The following is a 26,422-nucleotide window of genomic DNA, read 5'->3' on the forward strand; positions in this document are numbered from 1 at the left end:
AGGAGAACTACAATATATTTGTGGAACATTCCCCAGGAACGATGTCTTAGTAATTTCAATTATGTGAGGCAGTTTGTGTTTATACATTTACAAAGCATATAGTAACATCCTCTATGGGACTACTAAGCTTGCACATTAAACATGCACAGAACACAGGACATAAGTGGAAATGTGGTTCAATCAACATACAGCCTGCTATATCTCTCAGCCTCATTTCTCCATAAATAAATGGAAATGCCAGCATCCAACTTCACAAGACTTTTACAGGAATGAATGAGTTCTAAGATACCAAATAGTAAAAATATTTTTAAAAACTTTCTATGTGCATGTCTTATTTTGGTTCAATAAATGTTTAAAAAGCTCACTGATTTTAAGAAGACCCCAAATTCCCTTCTCCTGCTTCAGTGTAAGAAGAGAAATCAGTCACGGTGCGCTTTAGTTTATCCTTGAAACTTAAAAATGTGGTTTTTGTGTGGGGAGAGGGAGGAAGAAAGCAGGAGGAGAAAGTTTTCAATAATTTTTATTATCACAAGATACTCAGAAGAAACTGGCATTAAAAGTAAACATCTTCAGCTCACTTAGTTCAGGACATCATCTTCCACCTGATCATTCCATCTAAGTCATTGCTGTGTCCTGTCCTATCCAGCCACAAGCTCTCCGCAGCTTTTATATCTCTCTCTACCACAGGTAGTTTGTTCAAGTTGTGCCAGGCTCTTAGCAGGCAGGTTAGGAAGACAGCTCATTGCTGTCTGATCTTATTTACACAATTGCAATGGAGGAGTTGGCACAATTGGTTGTAGCAAAACATATGCAAGAAGCTACCTGCTGTCGTGTTGGCATTTGCAGACTATCCTGTCTGCAGATGGCGAATCTCCCATTCCTCAAGTTTTGTTGAATCCTTCTGTATACAGTACAGATCTTCTCCCGCTACCTTCACTACAGAGAATCAGCTTTTAAAATTCTGACAGCTTTTTCCTTTTCAACCACAAGAGGGCAGCATTAAATTACATATTCTTGTAGATATGTGTGCTTGATTATACACACTTCCTAGTCAGTGTGATCACACAAGATTATTTAATTTGTTCCAAACTTTGGCATTTTAAGTCAAGTAATATTCATATGTACATCTCTAATATTTTATCAATGACAACAGATGGCAGGTATCTTGTGGGTAAAGCGTTTTTCCCATTGGCATTTTTGTTTAAGCATTCCTTTGACATACAAGGGGAAACAGACTTCTGAATGCACAATATAAATGTTTTAAGTGACAAGGCTGGCTAATCTCAAAAAGTAAGCAGGATTGGATCTGGTTAATATTTAAGTGGGAGACTAAAGGGAAAAAAACAGGCTATAACCTAGACAGAGAAATTAAAAACCAATCTGGAAAAAGGCAATGGAAAAACACTCTTACATTGTTGCAAAGAAAATAGATACAGATATTCTTTGGATATCAAGTTCAACACAAAGTTATCATTAAGCCCTTGGAAGGAATGAGCTGAATACTTAAATTTTAGTCAGTGTTTATAAAACAATGTTTGCTGACGATACATTTTTCTTTAACCCCAATTTAAACAACTGCGCTAATTAGATAGTTTTTCCTTGTTTACCATCTAAATCTTTTGTCACTTGGCTTAGCCTGGTTCACGTGAGTTGAAAATGGTTCCTTCTGTCATTTTTGATATCTATTTAAAGTCTGGCAACTGTCAACACTTCCTTTGTTCCATTCCCTTGAGCTAAAATAACTATTTCCTCTTTCTATATAAGTCATTGATCCTCTATATATCTTTTGTCTTCTTGGAACTTGTTTCTAAAGCTTTTACAGTTTTTCAAGATTTTTTTTAATTGCAAGAAGTTGAAGCGTTTAAGAGGTTGGAAATCTTTGGTACCAAACGAAGCATGCAGCAATTCCTTGTTGCTATATCAAACATGATTTTAATTAATATGTAAAAGTCTGTCTCCCACGCTTCCCCATGTTTATGACCTCTGGATGTGCTGTATTACAGTTGTCATAATTTCCTGGCAGCATCACTGACTTGGCTGATTAGCATTCAGAGATTTGCCATCCAAAGCATCTTGGGGGGGGCATCATTCTAATATGGATGATTTAGTTTAGGCGTTACCTTCTGTTCATCCACTACAGGCAGGCAGGCAAGAAGAGTCGACTGGCCTCCAATGATGTGGAAAGGGAAGCCTCCTGCAAATAAAAGAGAAGGAGTAAACCACACTTAAACACTCTAGATTAAGTTAGGCGTGTTAGAAGTGTTCTGGTTTTGCCTACAACACACGGTTTGTGATAAAGGTTACACTATATTGTAATACTATTTTCGAAAATGGTATGAGAACAAGCAGATATCAGAAGATTTATCGGCAGCAAAATATTTTAAGAAGTGGCCTTTCAAATAATTTTGCCATTTTTCTGCCTTCCAGAAGTGTTGGATTATAGTTTCCAACATTCCCAATCCAAGTAGGTTGTTCTATAAATACAGGCCCAAAGTCTTCTCATCTCTAGAAAAGCTCTGAAGACTTAGCTGTTTGTAATGGATTGTGAAAATAACCTGGAGAAAGAGAAGGAAGAGGCCATCAGAAGGGAAGACAGGCTGCTCTTGTTCCTCAAGATTATTCTCACAGGCACTGGGGAGAGTTATGTGGGAGTGTCCCTTGTGGTTGTTCTATTGTGTGCTTGGTCGCCATTTTACATTTTGTATTTATATAGAGTTTGTTTGTGTGCTGTTAGATACTTTTGGGGGGGGGGGTTCTTTTGGACACCACCCCAAGTCACACTATCTAACTTGGGCAGCCTTATAAATCATGAAATCAATAAGAAATAAAATAAATACTAAGAAAATTTATCTTGATACCACAACAGTTGTAAGAGATGAGTGGGCAAGGAAAGGACTCTGAGTTAAGGGGGATTCCCGTTTGGCAGAGCTGCCTAAGCTGAGACTGAAAGTCACTGGGAAACCAACAGCTCTTTGGGTTTTCAATGTTTCTGAGTTCCCTGGAGCTGTTGCCCATCATCAACTCAAGAAAAATAGATGGTTTTAAGACTGGCTCACAGAGAAGGTAAGATATGTCCACAGCTCAACCTTTTGATGGCTAATGGCTGTAATAAAATTGAAATCAAAACCTGTAGCTCCTGTAAAAAACAAGCCAGCCTGCCCATCCTGCTTCAGAATTTGGCATTTATGTCGACTTTTGATGTTTGCTGTTTATAAATAAGCCCAGCCCTCCAACCCCTTCTGTGTCTGGAGCAGTACTGTGATTCATAATTCCTATGACTTTTTCAGAGTATAAAATATTTTATATTTGATGCTCTCACCAGCCCTATGAAATTGACCCGACTGAAACTTGTCAATTCATTTTGCCTCCTGAGTAAGTATGTGAGATATTAAGCAAGATTTGGAGAGGCCCAAGTACAACACTTGCCTCTTGAATTCCACTTACATTCATCGTGGGGTGTTTCTGCTTTTTAAGAATGCCTCACCCTTATTTCTCACTCACTTTCTCTTCCCCACCTGTCCAAATAACTATCCTGGAGCAAGATTGTTCAGTGAATTTACAGACACCCTGCTGGGCCAATCACAAGTCTTAAAGTTGCCAGGTTTGGACATCCCTGCCTTAAAACATTCACACACACCTCAAAAAGCAATCAGGTCTGAACATTTTGGCCCAGCCACTATGGGGGCTCTGAGGGAAGCACACAAGCCCAGGAGCTGCCTACAATAGTTTAAAAGATTTTAAAGGAGTCTTTTATACAGCAAGTCACAAAAGAATCACCTTTGGACACATACCAAGCAGACAACTTTTTACTGGCCTGCAGTTCAGTGCAGCAGTGATATAATAACAGTTTTGCAGCATTCTGAGTTTTTGAAGTCATTCTGAAATATTTAAAACACCATATTTATTGGAACTTAGGCATCATCTAATGCAGGTCTAGACTGATCTTAAATAAAAATACTTTAACTGACCACAAAAGAGTTCCTTATTATTTATAAATAGGAGATTCTGCTTTCAGATAGCCCAATCACATGCTCATGTAATCAGAAATTTCAAATTTCTAGAGCCCCAAATGCATGACAGACACCAAACAGCTGCTTAGTTTGCCAACAGAGGAAACTTTGAGCTGAAGTACTGCTGCCAGCTCATACATGTTTCTGCCTATTTCTAACAAATGTTCAACCTCAGGTCCACTTTTGAAAGTCTGCCTTAGAAGAATTTCTCTCCCTCACATTTTGATTAAACTTAAAAATGTGACTGCATGTTTTCCAACTTTTCTAACTCTTACACCAACATACAAAATTTTGTATTTGTAAATTCAGCCTTTCTGGATCTCCAGGTGATGACGGAATACATTTTACAACATCTGGAATTGTGTTAATATTTTTATTGTTCCAGTTCTAATGAGTTAATATATACTTCCACAATGCTACGTTTCTCCTTACTATCCCCCAATAACCCTCCAGTCAAGATAAGGAAGGGAAAAAATGCAGCCACACTCTAAAATTGGTATGGTATCCCCCAACCCTGCAGTCAAAAGGATAATGTTGAGCTTCAAGTTGGCATGTAGATGAAATACAAAATATTGATGGCATCTGAAGTTTCTGAGAAGAAATATGATATAAATGAATCAATAACTATTATAGAAATAACAAATAAATAGTAAAATAATCCAAACATCTTAACCGAACAACTTTCCTGTGAACTTTGTTTCTGACAAGCCAGAGAAAAGTGAGTTCCACAGAAAAGGTGTGACTTTGTACAAGTCAGTCATGCACTGAGTACTTTGTATTTTGGCTCCATGATGCATTCAATTATAGCTCTTCCTTGACGATTATATAAACCTAAAATAACTCAAGATGGGGAAGTCAGCTAGTGCTTTCCCAGCCTCTCTTTCTAGCTAAATATTCCAAATCATTTCTTACAGCTATTTATATATACTGCCCGGCCAATAGTCAAGGCAGTTTATAATAGACATAATGTACATGCCTTAAAACCATCCTCAAATAGACATTCAAAACCAAATAAAGTGAGTCTTATCCCAAAACAAATCCTACCCTCTATCCACCCAATGCTTGACAGAACAGGATAATCTTCACAGCCTTCAAGAAGGTTGGAGGTTATTACGAGCCTTAGGCATGATGCTATTCATCCATTCACTTCACGTAGCGCATGCTTGAACATCCCCTCTTAGGAAGACCGGAAAAGGTCAAAACCTAATAAGGAGAGACAGACTTGTAAGAACCCATGAGCTGAGCTAAGCAATGGGGCAACTTATAGGTCAACAGCAGTGTTTTTAATCATGCTTAGAATCTAACTGGTAATCGGTGCAGCAAATGGAGCACATCAGTGCTACACAGGTAGTCCACAATCAGGACCAGCAACTTCATTGCTAAGCAACATGATTCCTTAGACATCATGTGACTATAACAGACTTAATACTTCATTTTTTCCTGCGGTCATTAAGCAACCCATCATGTGACTGCAACAGACTTACAAGCTCACTTTCTCCAAGGTCATTAAACAAAACATCACGTGACCCTGACTTGCAATTTTACTACTGGCTTCTCCATTGATTCTGCTTGTTAGAAGCCTGCTGTGAAGCTTGCAAAGAGCATTCCTGCCACCACGGGGATGTTACAACTGTACTTTCTAGGACTGGTTGAAAATCTACTTTTTCTGTATCACTCTAAGTTCAACCAGTTACTAAACAGGGCAGTCTTTAACAAGGACTACCTGTTTGATAGTGACAGTATAATCATAATCAGGCTTTCCAATGCAGAAAGGCATACAACTAGCACACTGGCTAAAATTGGGCAAAGGCTTCCCTGGCCAGGGCCTTCATCTGCAGTTCCAAAAGAAGGCAGGAAAAAAAATCCAAGTTATAATCCTGTTCATTCATTTAAGAGAAAAATGAGCACAACCAAAGCCAAATTCAGTATTAACTAGTTAATACCAAATTCAGTATTAACTAGTTAATTAACTAGTTACGAAGAAATAACATCTCTGTCTTACTAGGTTTTAATCATAATTAATCTATAATTATAGATTTCTATAAAGGCATTATATTTGCAGTGCTATTTTTATGTATTCATTAGAAAAGATAATAAAAATAAAAGCAAAACCTGGTCTCCAACACAGAATATGTCTTTTGTATAGAAGCCATGTGCTTATTTCTTCTGTGCAATTAATGTTACCTTTAATATGGATTAAAATCACATTATCCCAATACAAATGTTAAATTAACCAGCTTCTACTTTCCTGGAACCCCTCAGGAGCCCCCCCCCAAATGTTGATGTTACAGTGGCTGTTTTCTGTTCGTTTTTTTTAATAGTAATCTTATTAAAAATTGCAATTGCAAAGATAAAAACTAATACAGATCAAAAAGAAGAGAAAGAAAGTGCATGAGAAAAAAAACAGAAAAAAAGAAAAAAAATAAGAAAATGTTGATAGGTCTGAAACATTTTGGATCCCTTGACCTATAAAACAAAAATTGAACTGTTCAACCACAACTATACAAGATACATTTGGAAAAAACAGGATGAAGCATTTGAAGAAAAGACTTGCCAGCTATTAAGCACGGGGGTGGTTCTACTACGCTTTAAGGTTGTGTGGCAGCCAGTGGCACAGGAAATATTGTGTGGGTGGAAAAAAAGAAAGGGTTCAAATAAATACCAACATATCCTATAGAAGCTAATGTTCCAGTCACTGAAGAAATGGAAGCTGAAATTGGAACTATTTAATCAACCGAGGGAGGGAGGGAGGGAGGGAGGGAGGGAGGAAGGAAGGAAGGAAGGAAGGAAGGGGGAGGGAAGGACCTACTAAATGCCCATCACATGCACAGTAAAAAGGAGCATCCAGTCATGCCTTGTCGTTTTGAAGCCAGTGACAATAGTTGTGAATGCCCCTGCTTCAACAAAGATCTCAAAGATGCAGTGCACACAAAGGGTTATAAGAATATTTCTAAGCTAGAATAGTTCTGCAAGGAAGTGTAAGGAAAAATTCCAAAAGCAAGATTAGGAGGACTCTAGGAAATGCTTGAAAGCTGCTACTTCTGTGAAAGGAAGTGTTCAAGGATGTCCAGGCTTTGTATCTGCTGTATTTTTCTTCTTATTTTGATTCTTAAATAACTGTGTTTTTGTAAGTAGATCAAAGCAGTCTTATTCTAGCATATGTTCACTCTTAGTTTGGTTTTGGTTTTATCATTATGATTATTTTTTTATTTTCATAACAATAATTTATTTTTATATAGTTTGGCTTTTTATGTTTGCTTTGTTGTACATACTACCTGAATCTGCTACCAATGGGACAGGCTACAAATGTTAAATAAACAAATCAACAAATAAAGCATACAAATAATAAAAATGTATTAAAATTTGTAGAGAGATTTTTCTTTATGCCCTGTACAGATTATATCAGCTTCTATTAACTTTGAAATTCATTAAGTATACAAGTTTGATCAAGGTGCCTAAACTCTGGCAAAGAACTATACTGTATGTGCGAAAACGTGAATGCTGTAGAATCCTTTATTTAAGGTTCTTACCCGGGAAGTTACCCGGTCTACTATAGAGAGCGTCCTCTCGTATGGTATTGTGGTTTGGTATGCTGGTCTGACAGCCGCGGATAGGAAAGCATTACAGAGGGTAGTGAGCACAGCACAAGACATTGTGGGCTGTTCCCTGACACCACTGGATGACATTGCCAGGGCTCGTTGCCTTGGAAGACTGAGGAAGATTCTCAGGGATGACTCACACCCTGCACGGTATCTCTTTACTCTCCTACCATCCGGTAGGAGATATAGGAATATAGCCAGCCGTACCAACAGGCTGAAAAATAGCTTTTATCCATGGGCTGTTAGGCTTTTAAATGGGACATAATCTCTGTGAACTTATGCAGAATTGACTTGGGAGGCTGGTGTGTGGTGTAGTTGGTTCACATGGTGTGGTGGGATGGAGGGTTTGTTGTCACTGTGTGTTCGGGGGAGAGAGAGCACGGCGGGGGGAGGCTCAGCTAATCTCAATGTACACACGTTGTACTTTGACAATAAAGGTTTATTATTTTCACTATTAGCATAATGTGCTGTCTTCCTGCTGTTGCTCCATTCTCCAGTTTAATTCATCTCTTACTAAAGTGACTCTTTATCACATGGATTTCCTCCACTGATGTTCTCTTTATGATCGTAATACTAGGTTTTTGGACACTCCTCTTAAATTTTCATTCCAGACTGCTGCTTCTGTGGAATCCACTTTGAATTGAAGTCCCCTGGGCAAGTAATCGCAGATTCCACTTTATGTAAAGATCATAATGATCAGGATACACAATATTGCAGAATGACATGCAAGATGATGATCCTCAAAAGAAGCCCAATTCTTTTTCTCAAAGCTACTAATGGAAGCTGCCTAAATTCTTAAAAAATAATAAGCAAAGATAGCACCTCTCAGTTTCACATTGTTTCAATTCTCCAAGTTAAAAAAAAGTCAAGTAAATCTACAACTGCTTTCTTTTCTTCTCATTCCCATGATATACTGGGATAAGCTCAAGAATTCTCATGTAACATCTAGAAGGCAAAAAAATTGAGGAAGGATGATTTACCTGATTTTTAGGCAAGGCTCAGAAGAGCATTTTCCTGTGTGGTATGGGTCATATGTGACTTTCGACCACAATTGAGCTCAAAATTTCTGGGTTGTAACTCTGAACAGTCACTAAATGAACTGTTGTAAACTGAGGACTACCTGTAATCTGAGAATACTTCAGGATAGTGGTTCTCAACCTTTCGCCCGCAGATCTCCAGAGTGCTGCGATGTCACCACAGGGAGTCTGCAAAAGCTTGAAGTAAGGTTATGATTTAAATCTTCAGTTAGGTCTTGGGGGGTGGGGGTCTGTGGGCATGGTCCATGGCCACAAAAGGTATTAAAGGGGGTCCGTGGTGAAGAAAAGGCTGAGAACCACAGCTTTAGGGGGGAAAGCTGAAAATCCTTCTTGTTCAGGAAACACAAAGTGTATGCATTTCAGAATGAAAGGAAAAAAGGAAATATGAAGTTCTTTCCTCTTGACAGTCCTCCTTTAAATATAAAGTTAAAGGCAACATACAGTTTACACAATATCAGCTTCTCTGACTGCATGATTTCAATGCCAAATGTTAGGCAATTATATGAGGTTCCCACTGAAGTTTATGGCTGGATAGCATGGGTTATTTTAGCATCTGTTTTGATTTTAGCATTTCAGTACCTTATAAACATACTCTACTTTTTCTACTTCTACTTCTCTACTCTACTTTATCCTATTAATCTTTTAAAACTCTGGTTATGTTCTATTAAGCTTAATCAGATAGATCTTAACAATGTTCTGTTATGATATCGTGCTGCTTGCTATTGCCCTTATATTCCACATTTGTTATTAGTCAGGAAAATATCTATTTTAAAATTCCAAACCAGCTCAACACTGACTAGCGGGGCTGGTATTTAGCCCCTTTGATTTTTTTTAAGTTGTGGCATTTACTTTGATGGTAAAGCGAGAGGTGCATTAGACTTTTTTTGGGGGGGGGGAGAAGAGGGGTGAATGCTCAACACTGTCTTCAGCCAGGCCTTTGCAGGCTGAATGGTTTGCCTGCATCAGATAGTGAAGAGTTAAGTTTTCTCAGGCTTTAGCCACATGACTGGCACATGATAGATTCCATCCTGTCATATGAAGCTTGATATGTTCTGAGTGGGGTGTTCTGCATCTGGAGTTTATTTATACTGCTGAATTCTTTTTTTTTTTTGAGTGAAGGACAGTGCTGAATAGACAAAGGGCCGAAGCTAATTGCTTAGGCAGGACTTAGTAGGAATGGTGTCCTGACAAAAACTTGCAGAAGTTCTCCATAGCCAAGGAAATTCCAAGAACAGCCCCTGAATCCGTCTTGGTAAAGAGTTATTTTCATAGTAGATAAAAGGAAAAGATGATTTTAATCCTCAAAACTGACTGCTTCTTTGATTAATACTTCAGATGTATTGTCCTCTCTGCCCACAATTCCATTTCTGTCTGGCAGTGCTTTTCCTAGTGTCATTGGGCCAAATACAGGTAATCCTTGGCTTACATCCATTCATTTAGTGACCACTGAAAATTACAACAACATTGAGAAAGTCACTAGTGACCATTTTTCACACTTAAATCCTGGTCACGTGATCAAAATTCAGATGCTTGGCAACTGGCATGTATTTTTGACAGTTGAAGGGTCCTGGAGTTATAGGATCACCTTTGGCGATCTTCTGACAAGCAAAATCAATGGGGAAGCCAGATTCACTTTACAACTATGTTACTAACTTAACAACTGCAGTGATTCACATAAGAAACTGTAGCAAGGAAGGTCGTAAAATGGGGAAAACTCACCTAATAAATGTTTCATTTAACAACCGGAATTTTAGGCTCAACTGTGGTTGTAAGTTGAGAACTGCCTTTATCTCTGCATTGCAAAGCTTCGTAACCTGCCTGTGCATGCTGAAATATTTTAATACCATATTGAAATTGGCGCGTATAGCTAAAAATCCAAAGCAATTTCCAAGAGAGTTTATATATCCAACTAAAGTTCAACTGAAATTTATTTATTTTATTTATTTATTTTTATTTTTATTACATTTATATCCCGCCCTTCTCCGAAGACTCAGGGCGGCTTACAAGCTTAGCAGTAGCCTTCATTCTATGTATATGCCTGCTTGTTAGGGCTTTCACACACACACACCCAAGCGGCATTATTACAAAGTCAGCTTAATTGCCCCCAACAATCTGGGTCCTCATTTTACCTACCTCTGAAGGATGGAAGGCTGAGTCAACCTTGAGCCTGGTGGGATGCGAACCTGCACTAATTGCAGGCAGCTGGTGTTACTTAAGGAGGCATTAGCCCACTGCTCCACCAATGTATGTCCCATTCCCCAAATTAGAAAGGCATAGCTGCAGGTTAATAGTTTCCCAGCCAGGCGCCTCTCAGGTTAGTTGGGCTACATTGTAATATGGTCTGGAAGATGATGGGAGAGATTTTAGGGAACTCGTATTAGGGAAGAAATTAGACGAGGGAAAGCTAAGGTAAACCATGGTATGGTGCAGCTCTTCACAGGGCTGCTGGGATTTAGGCCATGCTAAATCAAAATCTCTTGAAAAAGAAAATGATTTTTAAAAATAAAAATAAAAATGCTGCAATTGCCGTGTTTCCCTGGAAATAAGACCCAACCAGAAAATAAGCCCTAGCATGATTTTTCAGGACGTTCGTAATATAAGCCTCACCCCAAAAATAAGCTCCAATTAAGATCGTCAGCCAGATGGACGCATTTAGTATCACATTTCCCTGAATATAAGCCCTAACTGGAAAATAAGCCTTAATAAGTCTTTTGGAGCAAAAAATAATATAAGACCCGGTCTTATTTTGGGGGGAAACACGGTATGTACGAAAGTCACAGTCCCCACACAGTCACATAGCCATGACTGTGGCCACCTTCAGGAGTTGAATCTAAACCCTTTTGTTGGGCAATCTCTGCAAACTGAAGTTTTATGTTACAGCCCCTTCGTTAAATAAACTGCAACAAAGCAAGTGGAACAAAATTCAAGCTACTTTCACAGTACAAAAATATGGGGGAGGCTTGGAATTATAGACAGCAGAGCTTCTGTTGGGACATGGTCAGAGTCCATGGAAGGGCAGGATTGTTTCCATGAAAAGAACACATGACACAGTCAGCTTCTGTACAGGACTTTCTTTCCAGAGCACTGGAGTACTCCACTTCCTTTCTGTTCCTATTTCTTTCTTTTTAAATCTGCTGACGATGAAAAATAAAGTCAATTGCTTTAACAAGTGTCCTCTCTAGATGGATGGTGGAAATGTTCATCCAGCATTTCAAAATCAAAACTGTTCAAAACTAACTATAAATTGTGTCATATCATAGCCAAGATCAAACTGCATTTACAAAACCCGTAGTTAAAAAAATATGGAGCATAAAGTCAGATGAATAACTAAAACAAGACAAGAAAAGTGAATCTGGCTATGGTGTAATTATATTCTTTTCTAATTTTCCATTCTTTTTTAAACAATCATAAGCCTTCTTAGTTTTGTATTAATTTGCATACTGTAGGTTTTTTTTAGTGGATTTTGTTTTTTACCAGAAGAGGATCTTGTAATGTTTGAGAGTGATTTACAGTAAAACAGACGAGAAGACTCAAGTGTGCCGAATCATTTGTGTAAGTTCCCAGAGCAAACACATCCATAGTGCAAACCAGTTCAAATACTGGTGGCCACTGGGGGGGGAGGAGCCAATGAGTTGTTATTTCCTGTGAGCCATACAATAATGGGGAAATCCAAATCTAACCAAAGTGCATACCAAGCAACAATTCAAAACCGTTTTATTTAAGTGAGAAAAAGAAGATCTGTAATCGTTAAACAAGTTGGAGACAAAGCCTTACCAATCTATTGCTGATCATCCAGTCCTGAATAAAATATTTCAAACTAGGTTTAGCCCATTCCAACTAAACACAATGCTTGCAGGCTCCTGTCTCATGGAGTTAAGCAGTCGGTTGCAGACTCTGACTTCAAGTTCAACCACAGCTTACTGCTGTGGTTTCTTCCTCCCAAGTATCAACACTCATGTCCCAATGACAAGGAAACACCCCCCCCAATGCAAAACAACAGAAATGGTAGGAAGGCCGTGTTCAGCAGGCCTCCCACATGTGCACCAGTTGGGCCTGTTCTGGAGAAAATTCAGCCTGCAAGGAAAACACACCCTTCTCTCACCGCATCCATCTGAAGATCACCAAGTGTCTGGTAATATCATCTCAATGTAGGAATGACGTTGATGCCCTTTGTGAGCACGGCCAGCAGCCATTTCCCCTGAGGAGAGTTTGGAGCAGAGGAAGGGTCTGTAGACTTGTTGCTTCCAGGAAGGCGCATTCTTCTGCTTCAAGTTCTGAGCGGGGAATTTCTTAAATAAAACAGAGATGCGGAAACAAGTTCTTTTGGCAGGCAAAGATACTGCCAGATGGAGTGGGAGGAGATGGAACATTTCTGCACAGCCCTTTGCCAGTCAGCCAGCAAGATTTAGAACCTTAGATCTCAATATCTGTACTAGCAAGTGCTAAACATCAAAGGCAGCTCCTTATGTTACCTGATACTTAGTGTAATATTTTGTTTCCCTCAAAGTGGACATTCCCTCAAAGAAGAGATGCCCCCTGACTCCTAAAAGTCTGAGTCAATAAGAAAAGCAACCTTCACTCCCCTAGCAAAATAATAACAAGGCGTGCTCACCAGTTGGTATGCACAACATGTAAAGATTAGTTGAGAGGTCTCATACTCTCTGTCTATGGCTTTGCCAAAAAAGGGAGAGAGTTTAACATGGTTATCTCTTAACTGCAATGCTCCTCACTCTCCTGACTCAAAAGAAATTTCAGGGCAACTCCTTGGAATCCATTCTGTGTGTGAAGATGATACTGGAGACCTGAGATATTTCTGTTAGAAATATACAGCTGGGCAAATGAGAAACAAACAAGTGCCACAAAACTTCAAAGCAGCAGCAATCCAGCACTCCAAGACCCTAAAATTTGGATTCTGGCAGCCAGAATAGCTATAGTAACCACCCCAATTTCATACCTCATCATCCACCAAGCACTTTTCTCATCATATTCCTATAGTAGCATACAAATACTAGGCAAAGATCCTGCTAAGTTGACTTCTCTAGTTTGGCTCAGAATAACCACAAGCAGCTTAACTGCCCAGTGGTCATAGATTAAAAAAGAAAGATATTACAGTAGATGCTACCTCCATGAAGACCATCTACTCTAGAAAACCTTCCACATAAATCTCCTATGTGAAGTGGTGAATAGTGGCTATTCAACAGTGAAGAAAATACATTTTCTACATTCTCAGAAGCATCAACTAAGTTCATTATATTATCACATTTGCCAAAGCTCAGCATGGAATGATTCTTGGGTTAAATCTTCACTGTGATTTGCCAAATTTTCCAAGGACATGGTTTTATATCATTGTTTATCACAATCTGGTGTCCTCCAGATGTATAAAGCCTTAATATGCAAAGGCCAGGTTGGCTAGTAGTTCTGGGAACTGAAGTCCAATACATCTGGATGCTATCAGATTGAGGAATGCTACTTATGTTTAACTAAATCTAAAAGCCTTGGAATCTGAACTCAAAGCTTCATAGACTTGCCAGCTGAAAATTGAGAAAAATGTTCTTTACTGCCTTATTACAACCATTGTAGAATTGTTAGCATCTCATCCTCTTCTATACCACCAAGTTAGATGTCAAAGAGCTTAAATCAGACTAGCATTGATGATGTTACCTAGTTAGGGTAATGAAACATCTGTAAGAAAACAAGCAAGCTCAGAGAGCACCAAGGACCCCTCAGCTTCTTAAACTTCTGCATATACATTTCTTATACAGGAACATTTTTATACTGCACTGATAGTGGCTTCCAAAGGTCCCTTAAGATGACATTCTGATTTTTTCTATTCTATTTTTATGTAACATGACATGGCATATCATCAATGAAAATGGCATTAAGTAACAGGAGACAGCTTCCCTGCAGACAGGAACTTACAATCTAAAATTCAACAGGACCTGAAACAAAGGAACAGGAGAAACATGGAAGCAGTAAGAAACAGAGGGAAAATAGAAGGTGATGCCAGACGAATGGCTTCTACTGTTATCAATTAAAGGGCATTCTACAGCTATTTCATCTTTTTCTCCTTCGTAGACTTTTAGAGGAACGACAAGGGATTAAAACAGCAATAGGAGAAGTTACAAACGAAAAACAATGTCATCAGGAGCCTTTTATATGTTTACAAATGAAGGACAACAATGGGGTTCTTGGTGCTCTGTCAGCATGGTTCTTTGCTTGCAGACATTTTATTACCTAACTAGGTAACATGTCCTACAACCATGTTTGGACTGTTGATAAGCTTTTTTTCCCCTTTCTTTGAGTTCTCTATACTTTATACTAAAAGTTGTATAAATACAATTCCTCTTCCAGCAACATCGAAGGGAATCCCTATCATGTCTGTTGTTGATTTCAACATCCTGGATGCTTTTAATACTTGGAAAGTTCTTCATTTTTTCTCGCAGCATAAAGCCTTGCAAAGTATGCCTGGCTTACTGTTAATAATTCCACTTAGCAGGGGGAAAGAATACTGCTTGGAAATAAGGCCTGTCTTCTGAAGAGACAGCCCACTGGGCCTGGTTTCCATTTTTTAGACCAACGCTTTGGTAGATAGATATTCCTAAAAGCATACACACGCGCACACGCACACACACACACACACACCAGCATTTTTCTCATTTATAGACCATCTAGTTAAGCCTTTGCTTTGCCATATTGAATTTTGAGACTGAGGAATTTGTGTTTTGTTTTTATGAAGTTTTAATTAAATGATCATCTACCTGCCAGCTGAGCTAATAAAGCCCAGACATAGGTTTTACATCTTAAGATGTTAAGCCAGAGAATTATAACAATTCTAGGTGGGGGCTGTTTATCTCTTTAAGGATTATGCAACATATGGAAATATATGATTGTCTTGAAGGTAGCAAACATGGGAGGAAACCAATTATGACCAGAAAGGCTCATCCCAAAGCATGTAAAAAACATTGCTTACTTTCCATTGAGCTCATGCTCATAAATAAATATACCAAGAGACAATCCATATCACCAATGTATATATACTCTCTGAAGCTAAGATCCTGATTTCACCAAATTGGGTTTAACACTTAAAATGAGCAACTGAATAACATAACCCAAGAAGTGATCAAAATATAAACTGAGAGTATACATGGGGAAATACTTAAGAAAAACAAAAGGCAAAGAGAATGTTGTGTCTCTGAAATGGAGTTGTCAAATTTTAACTGGAAGCAACAAAAACTTTAGCAAGGCTACATGAATACTGAACTCTTAAGGGTACAAAACATACATATACTGTATGTACATACCAAGTCTTAATTACTTGATCTTTGTAAGGAAAGTCAGGCTAGTTCATCTATTCATAAAGTAATAATCTTCTCTACTTCCGTTTCCTGATCTAACCATACACTACCATTTGAATGAAGTCATACAATTGTATATGTAATTCTTAATTTAGTGTGAGAGTCTCAAAATAAACAAGCAGCAACCATTCTCACATCTGCACACACAATCCACAGCCTCTTTCACTTCATTATTCCATCAAGCATCATTTTTCATTCTTCTTCTTATAAAATTCCACATCCATACTTTTTCATAGAAGATGCAAAATTACTCTCTTTGGAGTTATTCTATTTTTTTCCATTTTTCCCCCTACTTTTTTTTTCTCCATGCCCATATTTCTTCTTTACCTCTGCAAAGATCTTTCTCCCACTGCAGGATGTTTGAACAATTGTCCCTCTGGCATTTACTTTGCTATTTCTGAATGCAGCATTTTGCAATAATTGAAATATCTATGGGAATTTCAGGCAGTCCCAAGCAGAGTATATTTTATAATCTATTTCTCAAAAAAAAAATGAGGAACAGGGACCAAGTCAATCCCATTCTTTCCTACAAATGACAAAACTCCAGAGACAAGGATGTTTTATTATATAAACATGACAGAAGAATATGTATTTGAACTCATAACCAGGCAAAATGAACACCCCATCCCAAGGAAATAGATAATTGCCTGTCCTCAGTACATTACAGAAACTGTAAGTAGCTAAGCTCATTAAATTTGGATCTAACCTTCTTCCCTGAGAAAAATCACATGCTCTGTGTTTACTTCTCACTTCTCCTTATATCTTGACACCCCATTATTAGGTCAAAGTAACATACACTGGAAAGCTCCCACCTTGGCCAGATGGCATTTTAAATGAAGGAGTGTTGCATATTACTTATTTCCTTACATAGAGTTCCATGATTTTTATATGCTCCATTCAACTACTTACAACTTTTTAATAAATACCTCAGTTTCTGATACTTGATTGAAATGAACGATAGAGAAACCTTGGTAAGAAGTGTTGGTTTTGCCATAGCAGCTTTTACTCGGAGGCTGATATATAGAATAAGGAGCGCAAATGACACCCAGGGAATGTGTGTCCTTTCAGTAATCCATCCTTTTTCAAGAGGAACGTGGCATGGTAATAGAAAACAAAGGAAACTGCTTCATACTTAGTCAAATACAAACTTTAATACCATCAACATTGACCGGTATTGGCTCTCTAAACTTCCTAGCAGTGAGTTTTTAGTTCAATCTGGGGTTGCTCAATAATTAACCTGCAACTTTCTGTGTTCGGTGATGTCACAAGAGCCCACTCCATAGCTTTCATCAGATTTCGTCTGTCACAAAATTGCACAACAATAAACTTTGTCATTCTGCAAGCTTTTTTGCAACTAATCATCCAATTACACTGGAACCATATTAAGTGATCATGTGTGAATCTCTGCAGGAAGCAGCCAAAAGATCCACTGCTGTTAGTGACCAATCAGAAGATATGGCGCCTGACACTAGATTTTCTGGTGATCAAGGAATCTGTTCTGTACCAGCCTGCTACCGGCCCTGCAGAAAAGGCAGGCACAACCCCTTTTACAAGAAGGCAAGAGGCTGGAATTACGCCTGCCAAATTTAGTACCACAAAAACAAACGGAACAAGACAAACCAAGAAACAGGAGCTTTAAGAAACATGAACTATCCAAGCGGTTGCCTTCAGCAAACCAGCCCTCCCACACATTCCCCTTATATAGAGTTCAGGGCGTGGCTTCTCTGTGCCTCCTTCCGAGGAGCCACACTGCCTTCCTCTGTTTACTCCTAATTGACTGCCTCCTGCGTCGGGCGTCCTTGAACAGGGCCAGCTGTGGGTCATCTTCATCCACACTGTCAGGCTCACACAGCTGGGTCTCCGTGGTGACCAGGTGGGAGGGGCCCGGCTGAGGGCTCTCATCAACAAGATCTTCAACCCCCTCAGCAAGGTCTTCAACACCCCCCTCCTCCTCTGAGTCGTCCAACCCAACTGCCGAACCCACAGGCTGACCCTGAATCACAACAGAATCACCAAGGAAGCCAAATCTAGCCCTTGCTTTAGATGGAAATGTTTCTCAGTTTTCGTAAATCTAGTTTTCTACCACTGAGGAAAAGAATGTCTGCCCTATCTGGGCTGCAAAGATCCAGACAGCTGCTGGATCATCGAAGAGCAGTAGGAAAAAATGCACCGCCTTACTCTTGCTCCACAAGAAGCCGTTTAAAAGAAGAGTGCAGAAACAGGCCACAAAGTCAGCAAACCTACGTGACTGGACCCTCTAATCAGAGCCCAGGAAAGCAGTTGAGCCTGTTCCTGCCCAGCAGATGAAGGAGTGCAGTCTTGTCTGGCTCTGTCTGGAGTTTTACACAGACCACGTGCAGGTTTGGGCTTGCATTAAAACAGCTATACTCGGAGGAAAACAAGCCTCATTTAAAGGAGAAAGTAGCAGCATTGTCCACAGAGTTGTATGTAGAAGTACAATACCACAAACCTCCTTTTAGCTAAAGACCTAAGATAACATAAGCAGATAAGAAAGGTCAGGAGGAGGACATCAAAAACAAAAATTCCACAGCTGAAGGAAGCCATTTTAAGCACTTTCTTTACAAAGGCAACAGTCTGCAAGTAACTACTGAATTGTTCTTGCAACTTACTTGTGACAGTTTTCATTACATATCTGAACAATTTATTTTCTAAAGATATTTTCCCCCAAATGACTGGAAGCCCAGGATTCCATGACCCAGTTCAATCTCAGGACTACACATATAGGATGGAAACCAAATTCATTCAAGTGGACACTTGCAAGTTTTCAGAATAAATCTGGTTATGATGCCTTGACAAACCTATAACTTTCTGGATAAAAATCTATGCACCGTCGATTTTATTCCAATAAGATGAAATTCAGAAAGACCCCAATTCTATCCTGCTTCTTAATTTTCCACGGGTGAGAGCAATGTGGTACTCACAGCAATGTTCCTTCATGTATCTCCTTTAATATCAGACAATCTTCAAATCAAACTAGAAATCTAAGCATATTACAGAACAGAGCACTAAAATAACATGTATTTGCCACAATACCACTCAGAGGCATCACCAAAATCTGGGGGTGCTACGTTACTTTCAATAAATGAATGTTCATTTATTGAAACACTATGGCAGTTACTTTGTGAACATAAGCACTACCTGCTTTCAAAATTCCAAATATGTAGCTGGCAAAAAGAGTAGTCAGGAAAATAAAATATTTAAATTTGAAATCAGTTGTCTTTCTCTCACTGCCTCTCTCTTTTGTTTGTCTCCCCCCCCTCTTTTGTATACATAAATCTGCATAGTTTGTCCTACATGCACAAAAGTGGATATGTCTCTAATCAGATATTTGTAAAGCTATTTCGGCACTGGAGATCAGCTACCAGGGAAAAATTTGGAAAAATTATCTTATGGTGGAGGAGAGGTAGTTGATAGGTGGATTTCCAATTCTCTTTTATCACATATTCCTTGCCACATTAACAGGATTAGGGCTGTATCTAAAGTAAACTTTGCAGCCCCATTGTAATCCAGATAAAGGTACAGATCTGTCAAGGTCCCACTGGTTTTAAAAGAGCGTTATCTACAGACTGCCCCCAACAATTCATACTCAGAAGCTAATAATTTTAAATGAATGTTATTTTTTGCCTCAACAGGCACATTTCAGAAATGAACTCTGATTTGTTACCACCATGTGCCTCCTAGCTCTGGCTTGTTTTGTTCATTATTACTATAGAGAGCGTCCACTCGCACTGTATTGTGGTTTGGTATGCTGGCCTGACAGCCGCGGATAGGAAGAAATTACAGAGGGTGGTGAACACAGCACAAAACATCTTGGGCTGTTCCCTGACACCACTGAATGACATCGTCAGGGCCCGCTGCCTTGGAAGAGTGAGGAAAATTCTTAGGGACGACTCACACCCTAGTCAGTACCTCTTTACTCTCCTACCATCGGGTAGGAAATATAGAAGTATAGCCAGCCATACCAACAGGCTGAAGAACAGCTTTTATCCATGCGCTGTTAGGCTCCCGAACGGGAAATAATTCTATGTATGACAGACTTGCGAGGCCGGTGTGTTGTGCAATTAGCTCACATGGTGTAACAAGATGGTGCGTTTGTTGTCGCTGTGAGTTGGGGGGGGGACACGAAGGGAGGCTCAGCCAATCTCACTGTATACATGTTGTACTTTGATAATAAAGGTTCATTCATTCATCTCTGCCATCAAAAATATTACCTATTTTGGATAGAAAGTACTGATTGAACTCTACTTTGTTCTCATTCTTCATATTTTGTTAGGTTAAGTGCCTTTGTTACAGACATCAGATCTATCTAATTTAAATACATCAAGATTGTGAAATCAGCATTGGAAAAGCAGGGTGAGATGGAGTGGAATCTAGCTATGGTTTCCAACACATGCCGTTTTTAAATATTGCACTGCAAATTGCTAACCACAAATTTGGAAGCCAACTCTTTACTACAAGTTCATGGAAGATTCATCATACTGTAAACTAGCATAGGTTTCTTCCTTTCCTTACCAAGAAGTTTAAAAAATAAATAACAGAAGAACTTAGAATCATAAACAGTTACCGTATGTGTGTACTAAAATTGAGTTTCTTAAAAATGTGACTTCACCACTCTTAAAATCTTTTAGTGCAGATTGAGATAGCATAATATTAAATGCTGACATGTATCACAAATGACAGCCAGCAATCCTAGGCTTCTCGTATCACTTTGAGCAAAACTGGGATTTTGAAGGAAAAGGCCCTTACATCCAGGACCCTGATACCCCCCCCCTCTCCTACATAAGGCAACAATTAGTTTCAGACAATTTTCCCCAGGCACAGTAACCTAAGACGCAAGTTCCAGTGATCTTGCTGAGAATGGCAGGACACATTGACTAACCACTGAACCACTTTAAAGCAAGGAAATTCCAACAAAAGTAGCAGAAACAGATTGACCTACATCCATTTAAGGAGGAGTGCAGAAATTGCTCTAGGACCATAAAAAGAAGTTCTGCCTTGGCTTACTATACAGATGGTTTCCCCTATTTCTGCACTCAAATCAGCCATGCTGAAACTCTTGCCAACCCCTGGAAGAAAACACACCTTGTTGTAGGCCTATCAGGGGAACCTGCCCCACAGAGCAGTTCTTCCTTCTCCTGCTATTTCCTGAACTCTAATGACATTTTTTTTTAGTTCAGTTATCTTTGTATTGTGCCATCTGTGCATCCCACAAAAACAGCATCTTCCTTAGGAGCTGTGACCACTTCTGATTGCTATTTATTTAGATTTGGGAGGAAACTGCAATTAACCAGATATAATTACTGCTCTGTTTTCAGGGATTCTATTGAGATACAATCCCCCAGCCCCTGACGAAATATAATTTCATACCAAGTGGGAGACCAATAGAGTACTTTCTGCACAGCCATGAAACAATAACAGTACAGTACTAAGGCTTCATATTCAAACAGGAAGACAAATTAAAATACTGCATCTGTAGCTCTGGCATTGGAAAAAAGTGCACCAATGTACTACATATCTGTTGTTCATACATAAGACTATCCTGATATAAGGATAGTCCCAATCAGTGGTTTTTTTTGTAAAAGAAAAAGGTGCCAGAACTCACACATGTCATACAACCCGCCTTGCTTACCCTACAAGGTTCCATCCAAAAAAGGTGCCGGAACTCCGTTCTGAGCGTTCTATGAGAAAAAAAGCCCTGGTCCCAATTAATCAATGTTTATTCTTTTCTGTACAGGCTCTTGGAGGCTTGGTGACTTTGGGCATGTTTCTCTCTCTAAGCCCAATTCAACCTCACAGGGTTGTTGTTGTAGAGAAAAATAGGAGGAGGGAGGAGTATTAGGTGGGTTCACTACCTTGAGTTATTTGTAAAAAGAAAAAAGGTGGGATTAAAAATAAAGTATTTTACTATGCCTGTTTGAATCAATTTTCCACTGAGTTGACTGCAGAAGGAATTACAAAGCATGTGAAACTAGATCTATTTTTATTCAACAGCATGATACTAATGTGCTCTAAAGTAAACAGGAAATTTCAATGTATTATAAGAAAAGCAAAATCCCATTTTGCAATTTTTTTTCCCCTTCCATTCAGTCATGTTGATTCTCAGAGACTGCCTGGACAAGTCCTTGGAGTTTTCTTGAAAAGGTCTTTCAGAAGTGGTTTCCCCTTTGCCTTCTTCCTAGGGCTGGTAGAAAATGACTGGTTCAAAATCACCCAGCTTTGTGGCTTTGTGCCCAAGGTGGGACTGAACCCACAATCTCCCAGTTTCTATCCTGGTGCCTTAACTACTACACCAAACTGGCTCAACAATTACATCCGATTAGCTCATTTCACGTTACTTCCTACCAAATCCCTCCCCTCACTCTTCTGGAAGTTTACTTATTTAAATTTTTCTTTTTTTGAAAAATAGCTGGCAGAGAACACAAATAACTTTTAATATCCAGTGTAAATAATATCACCAACTGATATTATTGTTTTACTGACAACACACTGTAGAAGCTACCCAGAGTTTCAAGTTTTGTTTTCTTTCGTTTCTCAATCATATCTGAGGATGTTCCAGGCTGGACTTGGAATAGTTTACATCCAAATTCCTCCCTGCTCTGACCTATGGCCCTTCCACTTTTTCACTACCGGAAGTCCTCAACTTACAACCATTCATTTAAAAGCAAGCCTTTGAAGGTTATAACAGCACTTTAAAAAATTAGTCACAACCCCATACTTACAATCATCATAGCATCCCCATAGTCACATGATCAAAATTTGGATGCTTGGCGACGAGCCTGTGTTTACAGCATCCTTGGATCATGTGATCGCTATTTGCAACCTTCCCAACCAGCTTCCAATAAGCAAAGTCAGTGGAGGAAACCAGATTCTCTTCATGACCATGTAACTTAACAGCTGCAGTGATTTGCTCAACAAGGATGGCCAAAAAAAGGTCACAAAATTGGGTGGGACTCACTTAACAACTGCCTGTCCTAGCAATGAAAATTCTGGTCCCAACTGTGGTCATAAATTGAGGACTACCTGCAATTCTTCAAAACAGTGTGTTTTGGGTCCTGGAGCAAGTTCAGTACTTTGAGGAGGTAGGAGGGGGCTTTGATCATGAGGAATGCCTTCAGGTGATCAAGGACTTGGTTCCTGATACCAATATTTTTGTGCCTATATAAATTGCCTTGAGATCCCTACTGATGAACCATTCACTTTGCTGTCCAGCAGGATCTCTCCCTGAGCTCGTGGAGCTGATTTCTGGAGATTTCAGCCCCCATGGGGGTCAGCTTGCCTCAAGTGATCTTGGGTCTGAAAAGGGTTAAGTGGTCATACATAGTTTATTTTTGCCCCAGAGCTGATGTTATACGAGCTGGAGACAGAAGGGATTTCCATCACCCTGTTGGTATGATCAGATCACAGCCTGATCCAAATATAATTGACAGCCACTTATGACTTCCATTAGGGAAACCAATTTGAATGATCCAACACAAACACCTAATGCAGTGGTGGTGAACCTTTTAGAGACTGAGTGCCCAAACTGCAACCCAAAACCCACTTATTTATCACTAGGTGCCAGGTGGGCATGGCCCACTGGGTGGGTGTGGCTGTGGCTGTGGTAGTCATGGAAGATTTGGTGGGTGTGACCAAGGTGGGTGTGGTCACCTCAATGTTGCTTGTGGGGAGGGACACCTGTGGGGGGTGGGCAGGGTTGGGGGAGCTCCAGGAGGTCTCTGGCAGGTGGGGCGGTAGGTAGGAGACTCATCCTGTGGGGTAAGGTGAGGCAGGGTTGGGGTGCCATTGCCATGGGGCAAGGCAAAGGCTGGGGTGGCAGCTACCTGACACCATCGGCCCCCGCACACAGAAGCCAGCAAGCACATGGGGGCCAACAGTGTCCGTCAGTAGCCACAGCCTGCTGGCCCCTTGACAGGCTCACTCTGGGGCTCCGCAGCCCATCGCCAGCAGTTCAAAGAAGCCGCCTCCGAGATGAATGGTCGGCCAACAGCTGAGGAGGTGATGCAGTGGGTCGTGCCTGGGAAAAGGAGAGCATGTGAGGCCAGGAGGAACGGAATGGGGGCGAGGAAAACCAACCGTGCCGGGATGCATTCAGCCATGTGGGACCTCGGCAAATTAGCAGGCGGCTGGTTGAAGAGGGACAGTTGCCACCTCCGGGGCATGGCACAGGTGCCCACAGAGAGGGCTCTGAGTGCCACCTCTGGCACCTGTGCCATAGGTTCACCACCACTAACCTAATGGATCTAAATGATTTCTAGAAAGTATTTGGGAGGTTTAATGTTGTTATTGTTAGCTGCGAAGTCGTGTCCGACCCATTGCGACCATATGGACAATGTTCCTCCAGGCCTTCCTGTCCTCTACCATCTTCTGGAGTCCATTTAAGCTCACGCCTACTGCTTCCGTGACTCCATCCAGCCACCTCATTCTCTGTCGTCCCCTTCTTCTCTTGCCCTCAATCTTTCCCAGCATTAGCCTCTTCTCCAGGCTCTTTTCCAGAGAGCACCAAGGACTCCACAGTTCAACCCTGAGCTACACATATTCTCTTCTATTGAAAATATTAAAGTTGCATTTCAAAACACAACAGGGAAATGAAAACAAAGGATCACCCTTGTTGAACAGAACAGAAGCACAAGAGGAGTAAATTATAGCGTTACTACACAAGACAGTAACAAACTGCAAAGACAGCCCCAAGGCTGTCAGTATGTAAAAAGCTCCAAAACAGTCTGACATTCATTTCCCTGAAGTTACCATCAAAGCAGCCAACTGCCTTGAAACAGAATAGAAATTTATATGGTTTGATGGGTGCTTTTTCTCAGCCATTCAGTGGCTTTCACACAGAAGAAGCCTTGTTGTAACTACATAATTCAGTCCCCTTGGAGAGTCAGAACAACTATCCCAGTTTTTTTTCCTTTTCCCTGCCACAAAGAAAGAAGTGTCATACAAAATTAAGCAGGCAGTATAAATCCTCCATTTTGGCAGCCAGAGGGCAAAATGAAAGAAAAAGGCTTCAGGTTTCGATAAGGTAGCAAGTACAGGATATATACCGTTCTCTCATTCAAAAAGATTACCTGCTTCATGACATAAGGCAGCATACAGATAATAAGGATGGCTGGCTTTTATTTAGCAAATTGCTAGTCCTAAATGTAACACTGAGGTGAAGCATTTTCCATGTTACTAAATGCATTGTTTTTAAGGACAGTGTTTGCAAGTATATTTCCAGTGACTGCCTAAAATGAAGCCTCTGTCAAGTCAGTGCTCTGGAAAGCTGCTGAAGTAAACTCCCATTATTCCCACCCAGCATAGTTATAAGCCCCTCCCCCTTTTTTGTTTTGATGTTTCTTTCTGGGGAGGACTGCTGTAATATTCCATACATTTGCTGAACAATAGCTTGGAGGAGGCTTTTTTATATAAACACACAATTATCCACAGACCATCAAACAGAAATCACCCCCAGATCCCTCTCCAAGTCAGCCATATCTGCCTTTCAGCTAGTACAAAAATACTGTATAAGGAATATGAAGGACAAGAGGAAAAAAATACGGAAGAAAGGAGGGAAGGAAGCCTGTTTTTCAAAATGTGTGCTTTGTGTTTTTTTAAATCTGTATTCTTCTGACAATAATGTCTGCTGTGCTTTGATCTAACCCAGGGGTGTCAAACTCAATTTCATTGAGGGCCGCATCAGCATTGCGATTGCCCTCAAGGGGACGGGTGGGTATGGCCAGGGTGGGCGTGGCCTACTGGGTGGGCGTGGCTAGAGTGCGTATGGCCTACTGGGTGGGTGTGGCCAGCTCTACATCGTTTGCATCAAGGGTGCCTATGGGGGCCTGGGCTGGAGTGGGACAGATCTGAGGGTCTCTGGCAGAAGGAGGGTCTCTGGGCCAGGGCCAAGGCAGTGGGGGCCGTTCCCTCACTGTTTCCAGGATGGCTTCGCGGGCCGCATGAAACCACTTTGTGGGCTGGATCTGGCCCCCAGGCCTTGTGTTTGACATGTCTGATCTAACCTGTAAAGAGTTCCTAAGCTACAAGGTGAACAAAAACCTTGCCTTTCAGCCAAAAGAGAGAGCTGTTTTAAACTAATTAAACCAAGAACAGAACCATCAAGACAATTCCGTTCAACCTGGAACACAAATCCCATGTTCAGAAATCCAATGAATACAACCATGTATGTAATCCTTGCTCAGAGAGCTCTTTCTTGTCTTAGATCTGGAAAGAGAACTACCCACCCTGTTTCTGACTTTCTCCTAAAAGCAAGAAAAAAATGAAACTTAGAAGCTCCAGCAGAACATCAGTACAACTCTTTTGCTTGTGGATCCTGTGATAAAACCCAAACAGTCATCTTAGCAGGTTTTCATAATAAGCTATCAGTTCCTATCACTTTATTTACATTCCCTATCCAGTTGCCC

At 40.2% G+C, this 26,422-nt stretch overlaps 1 protein-coding gene across 5 annotated transcripts in view; it reads right to left on the reverse strand.

Moving 5' to 3' along the window:
* LZTS2 (leucine zipper tumor suppressor 2) overlaps positions 1-26,422 on the reverse strand; it is a gene marked incomplete at both ends in the record, with an annotated part of 62,369 nt that overhangs the window by 30,035 nt on the left and 5,912 nt on the right. Inside the window, 3 exons of one of the 5 annotated variants that reach the window (XM_083363674.1) lie at positions 2,121-2,194; positions 3,778-3,878; positions 4,524-4,601. The exons of 1 other annotated variant lie outside the window; for it this stretch is intronic. In XM_083363674.1, coding sequence (XP_083219800.1) covers positions 2,121-2,194; positions 3,778-3,878; positions 4,524-4,601 — 253 coding nt within the window. Of the gene's footprint in view, positions 1-2,120; positions 2,195-3,777; positions 4,448-4,523; positions 4,602-12,748; positions 13,066-26,422 lie in introns of those variants that run through there. 3 more of the 5 variants (XM_083363675.1, XM_083363676.1, XM_083363678.1) reach the window with 3 other exon arrangements.

The sequence above is a fragment of the Vipera ursinii genome (genome assembly GCF_947247035.1).
Source record: "Vipera ursinii genome assembly, chromosome: 5".
NCBI classification, from domain to species: domain Eukaryota; kingdom Metazoa; phylum Chordata; class Lepidosauria; order Squamata; family Viperidae; genus Vipera; species Vipera ursinii.